The sequence below is a fragment of the Phalaenopsis equestris genome, unplaced genomic scaffold (assembly GCF_001263595.1).
Source record: "Phalaenopsis equestris unplaced genomic scaffold, ASM126359v1 Scaffold000491, whole genome shotgun sequence".
Lineage (NCBI taxonomy): Eukaryota > Viridiplantae > Streptophyta > Magnoliopsida > Asparagales > Orchidaceae > Phalaenopsis > Phalaenopsis equestris.
Window position 1 is genome coordinate 193,956 of NW_018164931.1, and position 13,412 is coordinate 207,367.

At 35.6% G+C, this 13,412-nt stretch overlaps 1 protein-coding gene across 1 annotated transcript in view; it reads left to right on the forward strand.

Moving 5' to 3' along the window:
• Window positions 1-4,138: 4,138 nt before the first annotated feature.
• The window catches only part of LOC110028147 (phospholipase D delta-like), a 30,199-nt gene continuing 20,925 nt past the window's right edge, over window positions 4,139-13,412 (forward strand). The window contains exons 1-2 of the mRNA XM_020729887.1: window positions 4,139-5,186; window positions 10,112-10,228. Coding sequence (XP_020585546.1) covers window positions 4,272-5,186; window positions 10,112-10,228 — 1,032 coding nt within the window. The 5' untranslated portion in view covers window positions 4,139-4,271. The remainder of the gene's footprint in view (window positions 5,187-10,111; window positions 10,229-13,412) is intronic.

Here is a 13,412-nt window from a genome sequence, read left to right on the forward strand (position 1 = left end):
GTCTTTGAGGCATGTCGCTTCATAAGATGCTTCGTTACTTTGCAATACACATCAGAATTCCACATCGCATAACACAATTCACAATGGGCTTTATTGCGATGAGCATGATGCTGTTGATGATGGTCAACAACAACCGGTGATAGGTGGTTAGTAGTTGAAATAACAGGTGACATTCGCTGGACCTTCAATATAGAACACTGGACCTCAACTTCTTCTCCTCCAAGCGTTGGACTTCCGCCGATTCAAGGTATAGATTTCCTCTTCGGAGATAAATAAAGCTATATTTATAGACGCCCTAGAGTGATTCTCTTGATTAAATGACAATTTATAGACATTTGAGTGTCTTTGTGACGTCGAAATTGAGTGATTTTTGGCTTGTTGGGTTCAGGTTATCTAAGCACCCGATTTTACTACAAGCTTGTCAAATTTAGTATTTTTTCAATCTTACAATTGGCCATTGGAAACTTTAAAAAATAGTTTAATGACTAGATCTAAGCTTGATATACTCATATTGAGTCAATATTGGTGTCATTGCATTCGTTTCGTTGAGTCGTTCAACTTGAGTATAAGTTCATTGAAATCGAAGCTCTAGATGAATGTGCGAAAAAAATTGTCTCCCACACCTTAAGATCCATACCAGATTATAAAAATTTGCTGATGCCATATCAACACCCTCAAAATAATATCAATATTTTAATTTTTTATTTATTTACATACTACAATAATTTCCTTTTATTAAAATCCATGCATGTTATAGCAGAACATGCATGTATAATTTAATAAGCTTATCCTGTCGCATATGTAGATGATAATATTCTCAAATAATTTTTTTTGTTTCCTACCAACATTATAAAATCATCCATTGCAGCTGGTTCTTCCATTTCAGCCTTTAACATACAGCCTAAATATAGCATCTCTCTTTCCCATTGGTAGCTTTTCAGGTTCTTTTTCTGGTGTACTTTGGTTTGAAGCACTCAAGTAGAGAGAGAGAGAGAGAAGGAGAGGAGGAGAGGAGAGAGAAAAAGGTAGGAGAGATTATTTTCTTGTAATCGTCGAGGTGATCGGCGGGTGTAATCATCAGATTAATAAAATTTTTTTCAGCTCTGTTGACGTAGACAATTTGCCAAACCACATAAATCTGTATGTTTCACTGTGTTTTCTATTTACGAATTTTTCTCAATCCGACCGTAAAAAACTATTATTATTATTACTATTATTTTCATTACTATTATTAAAAATTTTAAACTAAAATAATAAGAAAACAGAAGAAAGAACGCCATGGTGCATAGATCATCATCAGCTTATAGCTGTGGTTAAGTCATCATTGATTAAACTTTCTCAAAGCCAAACTTCTTTCGTCAATGGTTGCTAAGCACCGTTCAGCCTCCTTTAAAAATTCAATTAATTAAAGCGGCATTTACATACATACCACCTTATTTTAATGTATTTACATGCATAAGTGTAATATGCAAATAACGGTAAACTAGGATTTCATAATTAAATTCTATCTCGCTGAATCGAGCTCACATGTTGAAGAGATTGAGTCTAGCTGACATGCCAAAGTGGCTAAGAGAAAGTGAACAAGGAAACAAAGCCTCTTGCCCGGGACCAGCGAACAAAAGCATCTCGCGCAAACAAAGTCTCTCATCCGTATCAATAAAGGACTGCTAGAAACTAAGGGAATTCGATTGACGCATTTTCGTGGCCACATTTCTTTTTTGTATTTAGTCTCTCATTATTATCACGGTTTTGTTTCGAAGAAGTTAGAAGCTTAGGGGACTTGTGTATATGTCAAAAAAATGTGCTTGATTTTCTTTACCATCGTGTAGATATTAAGACCTTAGCCTATGATTCTTAAGAGATAGAAAATTGAATAAAAATGGATTTTACGTCAGCTGACTGGCCTAACGACCACAACCACCAGACAGACAGTTGAATGTTCGCCGACAACTAAATGTCTGCCAGACAACCAATTGTTTGTCATACGACTTGAGAACTTCCAGAAGGTCAAAGGTCTGCCAAACGTTCAAATATCTGCCAAATGATCGAAGAACGCCCAGACAACTAGAGGTCTGCCAGATGACTGCATGTATGTTAGACGACCAAATAGGGAGCCCATAATATGTATAAGGGGGCTTTCTAGGCTCTCATTTTTTGACTTTTTTTATTCAAAGAGAACTTCTCTATCATTCTCTTACCCTTTCTATGTGTTTCTCCCTCTATGTTCCCAACGCTCTATTCCTTTGGAGTGATTCACATGACAAATTTGAATTCAATATATGTGTGCGCGTATGCTCGAGCGCGTGAGCAAATTGTGTGTATATATGTGTGTGCGCGCGAGAGAGAGAGAGAGAGAGAGAGAGAGAGAGAAATTAATGAATAACATAGCTTAATGAGATTGAAATTTGTAGTATATTTTTAAAATTAAATAATTATATAAATAAAATAAAATAAAAATATTAAATATAAAAATACATAAAATGTTAAGGGCTCATATGCACCACTTAAGTTTTTTTTTTTTTTTTTTTTTTTTTTTAAATTTTTATTTAGTTTTTTTTTTTCATGCTTTATTTTTAAATAAAAATTAATTTATTTCTAAAAACTCTCAAAATCTCTACACAGCATTTTAACTATTTTTAAAAATAATTAAAATTGTTATATCATTATTTTAACCTCTTCCTTTGATTTATATTGGCATTATTATCAGGTCTTCTAACTTAGTTGTTGCTGATTATCAAGTTGTTATGGATAAGCTTCGTTCTTTTTTAGCAGATTGGAAGCATAACAACCTTTTATCTTCAGTGGGTAGACTTTAATTTGTTAAATTTGCTATTTAGAGCCATTTTTTATTATTGGTTTTGATCTTTTATCTTGTCCCTTGACTTGCAAAGAAAATTTCTTCTATCATTAGTAGTTTTATTAATCATAACAATAATAACAAGAAAATGCATGTCATCGGTCAGAATAAAATTTCGTCAGCTTATACGAAGCCGCGTTTGAGTTTTTACACTAAACACAGGTCGCGGGCCGCGTTTCGGGATAAGCAGCTTATCCTAAAACACGCAAGCTGCCCCAAACACACCATAGTGTAACAAAAATCATTTTATGATGTTTTGGAAAGATATTATTAAAGCTTTGAAAATAAAATCTTCTATTAATGTTAATACTAATAGTGATTTGATTTTCTTTTATAATCATTAACTTTATGGATCTGCTCTTATTATTTATTATGAAGAATCTATGTTTTCTTGGTTTAATTTTGATAAAAATACTAAACTTCTTGAAGGTATTAATACCGGTGCTTGGAATTTATCTACTAATATTTTTGCTCGTATTCAGCACATCAAAACTATTTATAGCACTTTCATTATTAATATATTTTTGCTCTTATCTACCATTAAAAAATAAGAACATCTTATTCCCATGAGGATATTTATTGCTTCATTTATGAAAATTTACCTTATGTGGATTGATTTAGACTGATTTGGTTTAAGTTTCATTGCTTATTATTTTTGTGTTAGTGTTGAATTCTATTATGCTATGTGTTCTTGATATTTTGAACTGATATTTCTGTGGATCATAGTAATTTAAATATATTTGATTTAAATTTTTTTTTTTTGTGTTTGGTTTTGCTATGATGAATTCTATAGAAATATTAAAATTTAGAGTCTCTGGGGCAGCTGCAGCTTATTGAATAATTTGCTGATAAGTTGATTATAAATAATTTACTGATAAGCTAGACACGGTTGCAGTTACAGATTTTTATTTTTTTGGAAAAGTCAAATCGTAGTAAAAAAGCTGTCACATCACCTAAATAGGTGCGGTGTGAAAAAGTTATTTTCAGATTTTTGAAATTTTTGAAAATGCATAAGTTGTCAAAACATAATTTACCTAAACAGACCCTAAAAATGGGCCCTCAATTGTATTTTAAATAGTTTGGCTTCACAGATTGTTAATATTTAGAAAGAATTTTAATGATTTTGCAGAAAACAAAATAAAGCTTTATAAATATTTTAAAAATATTTACTTCCCTTGGCCAACTGCCATTGGGCCCACCATGGCCACACAGAAGGCTACACGGCGACCTGATCTCTTCCTATGCCAGCACGGCGGATCCTTTGCTGCACCCACACTTGCACTCTAGCCAGTCGGCACGTTTCCATATCCCTCATTTCTCTCTTCATCTCGGTGGAGTAACCAATGCTTCCCCTCCCTGCAATCCCTATAACCGTCATCCCGTGCCTCTCTCATCCCATACCTGAGCTTGTTTGATGGCGGATAACTCCGACTCCGCGAGCGCCGTACTCCTTCACGGAGAGCTTGACGTATGGATCCTCGAAGCTCGCCGCCTCCCGAACATGGACATGCTCACCGAGCACTTCCGGCGACTCTGCGTCCCCTGCGGTGCCGTCGTTCCCCATCGCAGCGCCGATCGGCACCATCCTCATCACCGCCGCTCCAAGGTCATCACCAGTGATCCATACGTCACTGTTAGAGTGGCTGGGGCCACTCTCGCCCGCCTGATCTCCAACTCAGAAAACCCCATTTGGAACGAGCATTTCGTCATACCTGTCGCCCACTCCGACGATAAAATCCAATTTAGCGTCAAGGATGACGATATGTTTGGCGCTCAGCTCATCGGTACCGTCTCTATTCCTGCCGCTGATATCATCGCCGGCGAAATCGATCACCAATGGTTCCCCATTCTCGGATCCAGTGGGAAGCCGCCGAAGCCGGAGAGTGCTCTGCTGGTGTCCATTAGGTTTACCTCCATGTCGGAGACTCCAGAGTATAGGCATGGTATAGCCGGGGATCCGGAGAGGAAAGGGGCGCGGAATACCTATTTTCCTATTAGAAAAGGGGGGTTGGTGACGCTTTACCAGGATGCTCATGTGAGGGAGGGGGAATTGCCGGAGATTAGATTGGACGGTGGGAGGGTTTTTAAGCATGAAAAGTGCTGGGAGGATCTTTGCCATGCTATATTGGAAGCTCACCATTTGATTTATGTTGTTGGTTGGTCGATTTACTGCAAGGTGAGGCTGGTAAGAGAGCCTACTCGACCGTTGCCAAGCGGCGGGGATCTTACATTGGGGGAGCTTCTCAAGTACAAATCGCAGGAGGGTGTTCGAGTGTGCTTGCTCGTTTGGGACGATAAGACTTCCCATGACAAATTATTCCTTAAAACGGTAAGTTGGTTAGATGAGTTCCAATTGCTTTGGTTTCTTACAATGTTTGCTTTCCGATGAAAACTCTTTCTGTTTGTAGAAAAAAATCAGAACTCGATGTGTCTGGCGTTTCTTTACTGTTCCACTGAGTTGTTCCTTCTTTTTTATTTTTGGCTCTTCTTTTTTTTTTGTTGGGCATTTACTTACATACCACCCAATTTCTTTGTTTTTACATATCGAACATCTAAACTTCTTTTTTTGCATTTATACCACCTAAATCATTTATATGGAACAAAAAAAAACACTATTTTGATTTTGAAAATGTGAAATAAACCTTTTCATGCATAGGTGAGGTGGCATATATGTATATATGTAAAAATTGAAGTTTAGGTGATGGACACTGGAACTGAGTAGTTTGTATGTAAATCTTTCTTTTTTATTATTTCATGTTTGGAATTATTGAAATACATGTATTTATTTATTTATTTTCTTTTTTTCAACACTATGCTTATTCTAGTTCTAAAACATGATAATGGTCGAAATGTATTCTCTTGAAATTTTTTGATTAAACGTGCAAAACTAGAATTTTTGTAAAATGCAACTTCAAGAGAACCTAATAGAGATTTACACTTGAAATACAAACCACAACATTGTTAGTAACCCATTTGATCAAAATCTCATAGTTTGCTGGTCTATGATATTTGGAAGCTTTTGAGGTATTTATTTAGCGTTACTTGTAGCAACATTTAAATTACTTTCTTTGTGAAATTAAAATTTGTGAATATCAAGTGTAATATCTGCAATTAAGTAGTTTATCCCATTTAATCAAATTCTCATAGTTTATTGGTCTATGATTTTTGGAAGCTTTTGAGATAGATATTTAGCCTAGCATTATATTATCTGCAATTAAGTTATCTGCATTATCAAGCTATTAGCATTATTGAAGTCTTTGATAATTTCCTAAAAAACTCAAGTTTATTTCCCTAAAAAAATTAGTTTTTTCCCTGCTCCTCATCACATGGGTTATGCATGCAAATTGCATGAAATTAGTTTTTGATAAAAGTACACTTCACTCGAATTGTGGGTTATTTATCGAGCAAGTTTTTTAATTGTGAACTGGAAGGATTCGAGTTTGATTTTATAAATAGCCTCTTGAAGTTGTAAAACTAATGGATACGTCATTGTTTCTCAAAATTAAAACTGGAAGATGACAATTAATTTTTTCACTGTAGCAATTGATTTTATACTAAAAGGTTCTGATTAGGATGGTTGGATCGATGGTCCATGGGGAGCTCACGCCATAGAGGTCACATGCTAAGTTTCATCAAGGCCTATAGATAGGGGCATAAGGGGAAAAAATGCATTGGCCATGTTCCTCAAAGCATGTAGAGTTGGGATGGATGGATATTTGAGAGAGATTCTAGTTATTTGATTCTTAATATCAATGTAGAGTTGGGAAGCATGTAGAGTTGAAATGCATTGGCCATGTTCCTCCTACGATTACTGCAAATATTCAATAATTTAATTGAAATATCTTCTTCTTGTTATTTGGTTCTTAATGGGATTTGAGTTTATTAAAATCATACAAGCCAATCCAAGATTTCTTCTAGTTCTAGTGAACTCATTGCTGTACCTATTGCTATTGATTTGACATTTATTAGCATGGAAGCAATGTTTATGTTAGTACAAATAAGTTACATTCTTCTATTAATATTCCAATAATTCTCGATAATTTTGCAGGCAAGAATGGTTTTTGGAGAAGGGATTCAACCTTTTGGTTGATGGGTGCTTTATTATACTTGTGCAATTTTTGTTGTTGCACATTTTTTATGCATCATCTGTACACTTCTAAATGCAGTGCATTGCATTATTTTCAATGTGCAATGGCTTATGTTTTTTAGTGCACCTTGATGTACGCTTTATGATGCATTGTTCTGAACACATTATGACTCACATGGTGTACACTTTTTGTGTGCATCACTTGCACACTTTTTGGCCAACCGCTCCTTATTCTTTGACTTGCTATGTTGTATACTTTTGTGTGCATCACTTGCACACTTTTTGGCCATCTGCTTTCTATGCTTTGACGCATCAATTTTTTTATTTCTGTTCGTAAGTTACCTTTTTGCATTCCAGTTGATTCATTGAAGTTTGCTTAAGAACAATTTTGATTCTTTTATTTGTATTTTGTGCATTGAACAATTTTGATTACTTATTATTTGCTTGCATGCTTTATTATCAAATTTTCTTGTTCCAATTTTTTTGGTTAACAATCATTTATTTGTAAGCACACCCCATCATTCTTATTGTTTTTGTGCTCTCTTTTTCCTCCAAAAATTTGGGAAATTTTTGACAGTACTTTCACTCCACGCTTGTGAAGGGATTGAGGAGTAGGCTACTTTGCTTGCCAATCAAGGCTTTTTGGGTGTGTTGTTTGGGGGCAACATGATCTATGAAATCCATCAAACCACATCATTATATTAGTATTTTAAGGGACTATTTTCTGCACAATATCAGCTAAAAGCATTTCTATATTGCATTAAAATTGTGTGAACGACTTGCACTGGAGAGCTCAAAGTCTCCCTCTCATTATCTATTCATGGACGCAAGGATTTTGCTATCAAACAACCAAGGTAGTCATGGACGCAAGGATTTTGCTATCAAACAATCAAGGTAGTGAGTGAGGGAGTTAGGTTGTCAAGAACTAGTTTGAGAATAAGTGAGTGAGAGAGAGTTGAGGTTATAGTTTTTAAATGTGGGCATCTGTGCGTACATGTATTTTTTTAAATTCCCTTTTTAACTTTTTCCCCCATTTTGTTTGAATAGAAATATGTGATGTGTGTGTATTATACATACATACAAAAAAAGATGTGATGCATGTTTGCAGATTTCATTTCTTGCTTTTGCCTGTTATTTCAATGCGAATGGATGATGACAGGCTATTTAAATGTGCTAGCCTTTGCGAAATTTATATTGTACATATTGAGTATTTAAGCACTTATATGCAGCATTAAAGGTTATGGAATTCTTTACGGCTCATTACATCTAGTTTGCGAGGTGTAGCTAAAAATGATGGATTAATGTAAATTTTTGCTCAAAGATTTTGAATCATGTGAAGCATGCCCATGCCTTTTTTTTTTTCATGTGAACAATCCTTTTATATAGTGCATTGTGGAGAAATGGGTTTAAATAAAAAACAATTGTATATTTCAATTTTAAGTGTGGGAGGAACTAGCATGTGAATCAGAAAATGAGATGATCGAAGGAGAAATTGCTATCATAGATATGTTATTTTGTTTTAGTTGTTGGCTAGAAATGCTTTGTTGAAAAATAATATTTTCAAACATCTTTTCATTTAAACTGTAGTTGAATTTTGTAATTACATGATTATATTGAATATTTGCATCGATATTGTTTGTTTGTGGTTGAGCTAGGCGTAGAGCAAAGCATATGTAAATTCATGTTATTCCACGAGATTGGTCAATTATTGTGATTCCTCAAATAAGGATATGTTTTTTTATCATGTAAATTCATAGTATCTGATGTTCTAATTTCATAATCCTCTTTCATGTTCTATAATTTCGAAATCTTTATTCATATCATATTCTCATTTAAAGCTAACGACCTCTGTTATATCATGCAGTTCCATCATTGGGTGTCTGCATGTTTTTTCTTTTGTTTTTTGCTCTAAATAAGCTTCTTGACTGCCACTTAGGCATTTTATTTAAGCAATATTTGCAAGGAACCTCCTATCTTAACTTTTTTGAATAATTAATAGTGCATTTGGGACGGCGGTGCGACAGTGGTGTGAAGCCGCACCACAATTTATTCTTTTTGGTAAAATAGTTTTTTGCCTATATTATCAAAAAGCTACAGCTAAAAGCTGCGTTTTCCTATTAACCTGGCTACATGCGGTGGTTGCTAGGAAGTTGCGGTCTAACTTTTTCAAAAAAAAAAAAACCATAACTTTTTAAATAACAACTTCTTCAGTTGCTTCAGAGCGGCTTCTTCAAACAGCTGCAGTTGCCCCAAACAGACTCTAAACTATACCATGTTTGAATAAGAGGACTAGCCGAAATTCATTTGCCATAATTTTTCTTATTCAGCACCAGCGACTATATACATGTTTTTTTTTTTTTTGCCATGCAGTCTAAAATTTAATGAATAGTTTTTGAGATTCACTTAAAAGTTAGAATATTACAATATTAGAAGTGAATCAAGGGTTGAGTTTTTAATAAATTAGTAACAATTTTCACCAATTGACTTAAATGTTTGGATTGATGGGTGTCCATCCACTAATATATTGGGCTCAGTTTGGTTACCTAGTGTTTAATTCTCTTAGAACGTTATATACCTTGGAATTTTGTGACTCATATTGGACTTGGGAACTTGTATGATGTCAAGAAAGTTTCAAAAGTGGGTGTCATTCAATTATACTTGATATGGTTGGGTGGGCTTTTGATGTCAATATAATTGATTATATTATAAAGCTTTTGTTAGAGAGAGAGGATGAATGATATAAAAAATGTTTGTGGAGAGATTGTGAGATCTACATGAGAGTGAAATTCACATTAAAGTTGAAACAAGAGTTGAATTCCTAATATATTAATGTTGACTTCTGTCCATTGGCCCAGCTGTTTGAGTTCATGGTGCCCATTCACTATTAAATTGAGCTTGACATCGGCCCCCATGATACATTCTCCTATGAAAGTTCCCATATCCACGTTCATCCTGTCTAGTGTAACTTTGTTTTCTTTCAGGTGAATAATAGGTCTAATTGTTAGTCATTAAATATTTAAATTCATAAAATTTGATTGAGATTTTTATTTTTCATGCAAGCTCATGCTAATTTTGCTTTGTAATTATTTTTAAATTTTAACGCTCTATAAAATGGATGTTGATTCTTTATCCATGATTAATTTTGACATCTTGCTTATTTTGTGCAGGCAGGTGTTATGGAAACTCATGATGAAGAAACACGAAAATTTTTCAAACATTCATCTGTTATATGTGTGCTAGCTCCTCGTTATGCCAGCAATAAACTTAGTATTGTCAAACAACAGGCAGGTCACTTGCTTGTTTTGATCATTGCACCTCTAATTTGCTATCTTATATTTCTGGATGATCAATCTATTGAAACCATCTTATTTTTATCTTTTTAAATTTAGTTTAATATTTCCTTGAATCTTGTTTTTATTGTTTTGTATGCACGCTATGCGGATAAATAAAACTTTAGAATACTTGGAGAACCAGGATATGGAAAGACACCACTCAGTTTTGAGAGGCTGATTGTTTTTGTAGCCATTTTTAATGTTCATTTTCAATTTTTGTTTCCCTATATTAAGTTCTTGCCTTTAGGTTGTATTTATTAACGTATTAATCTTTTAGAGTTTTACTTACAAGTTTAACTGTTTTGTTTTGCCATAGTTGAATTGGGGTTTTGTTTTTGTTTTTTATAATTAATTTTGGTATTTAAGTGTTTAAATTAACTTGAAAATCATTTAATTACATTATAGATTTTTCAGAAAAATAATTGTGTGGATTCAAAATCCCTATGAGGTCAAGCAGGACCTTTGACAATTAAGTGCACGTCTTGTGCAAATTTAAAATGATTGAATTAATGCTTGATTTCAACTAGCAATTATATATACTTATAATGGTATGATAACTGCTGGACAAGATTCAATGCACCACCTGAGTTCATGGGACATTGAATTGCTTGAATCAATGGTTGAACCATTCAGGAAGGCCGGCAAACTCCTTTTCTTGATTGCACGTGTGGAGAGCTTAGTTGCCGGTGACAATCCCTTCCTAATTGAGCTACAATGGATTTGTTATTATTTTTGGTGTTATGAGAGGGCACCCATGATATTGCAAATTTGAATTAGTCTTCCATACTTGGCTTTCTCCCTACCAACAAATGTAGTTCTGTTTGACGGACGTTCTTTCTTGCCCAAATTGTCCATACGTGGTTTCTCCTTCATGATGCTAGCTTTTTTGGCTTTCCATTTGCAAATTCCTTTTTACTCATGACCATAATGATTGCTAATTTTTCTATTTTCGGGACTTTAACTTTCCCTTAGTTTCCTTTCACAGTCTTTGTTTTCTCGAGCTTTCAAGTTGTTCTTTCTAATAGCAGATTTCCTTTATAGTTCCTTTGGCATAGGGCAATACATTTACATCTTTTCCTAGCTTTCCTTGTATACTATTTGTGTTTATTGTTGAATTTTTTTGCCTATGTTTGGAATTGAGATTCCATGTGTCGAAATTTGAGAAACTTCTTGTTTTTGGCCATATTTTGATAGATTCTAACAAATCATCACATTTGAACCTTTTTTTATGTATGAATGGAAGTCCTTAGGCATAAAATGATACTGGAGTTAACCCAAACTACAATAGAAAAAACAAATATTATTATTGAAAGCAAATAGGTGGTTACAATCAATACACTTGAAAGTAAAAATACACCACAAATGACACACAAACTCATGTTAGGGCAAATCCTGGGCGATGGTGGTGACGGTTACGGGTGGCTTGGAGAGGCGGCACCAAGGTAGGGAAGGGGTTTATGGATTGTGGACGAGGAACGACAACGATTATGGGCGGCTGGAAAAATAGGGCCACGTGGGACGACACTCCAAACTGCAGCAGTTTGCCATTTGGGGCGGTTGCGGCGGCGACAATGGAAGGTTGGGACAGGAAGGGCAGTGAGGAGGAAGGGCTAGAACAGCAATGGAAGCGAGTATGGGGCGGCTGGAAGGCTGTGACCTGTTAGAAACAACAAGAGGGAGGGCTGACGGTTGATTCAAAAGGAGGATAGCAGGTATTGTGGAAGGCAGGACGTTGGAACAGTGATGGTGGCAAGCGGGGACGCTGGAATCACATGGAACTTGGGCTGGAATGCAGAAATTGCAAGAGAGAGATATGAAAGGGGAATAGGGAAGTTAAACCACCTCGGCAGAGAGATATAACTAGACCACCTCCCATTTTTTCGGATACAGTCCTCAAAGGGGAAAACAGACACAACGACTGCCCTGACAGAAATCTGAGCCAAAACTAGTTTAAACACAAAAATAACATATTTATAGACTTAGGGTAAATAGGAATGGACCCCAATCCCAATAGGAGGGAAATCCACTTAAAGGAATGGACTAGTCCAAGCCGCCCTTGCTCAAGGGAGTTTGTAGTACTGTAGCAATGGTCCCAAAAAAAAGCTTCCTGGGCCTCTCCCGTAGCATATAATATTCAATTAATGATTCAATAAAGTTCCAGATTGATATAATATTTTCCTTATACCTGCTCAAGGCTTTGATCTTCTATTGAGCGATTTCTATTTGCTTTTTCAAATTCACACAATTGAATTTCAAATATTTAACTAGTCTGAGATGATTTTTTTTTTAATTCGGGCAAAATTATACAAATTTAAATTATTTTCTATGCTTGACTTTCTATATGTGAAATTATGGTTTTGTTTTGTTGTAGGCTTCTTTCTATAGCTTTTTACTTTTTGTGGTTTGTTGACCTCATTTTTAGTGAGGTCTTAGTCTTCTACTCTTAGAATCTAGGATCTAGCTTTAGGAGTTCTTATTGACCATCCTAGCGGACTAGCAATGGAGCCCACCTCCCGTAGAATTTCAAGCCACTTCTTGACTCATTTTTGTGAAGAACTCGCTTGAGTGGTTCGAAGCACTCAACTTTTAGTTGCAAGGGCTAAGGACCAACATGTAGAGGGTCCGAAATTGAGTTCCTATAGGATCAACAGCCTTAGGTGAACCCTTTGTGACTCGATTACTTGCGAACGCCGCATTTCACACACTCACTGCATCACACACGATTTTGACTTAAATCGACTCGCCCGTCGGCGAACTCGTCCGGACGACCCCGGATGACGAAACGGACCGCGCCGACGCGTCCGGAACGTCGACTTTAGTTAGAAATGACACCCATATTTCTAGGGTTACATACGCACACACAGTTTGCACGGAAATCGATGCACGATAGCGGGCGTGGGCCCGGGCTCAACCCAGGTTCATTTCGAGTTTGTCTTGGGCTGGATATGGGCTGAACACAGGCTTCTTGACTCAGCTTATAAGATTTTGAATTTCAAATTTTAAATTTTAAATTTATCATTTAATCTCCCATTAAGCTTTTCCATTTAAGTTGACTGCCTGGAAGGAAATCATTCAATTCCACGTTAATGCTTCACGTAACGGCTCTGAAATTTTTGGCTATACAGTTCAATTCGCC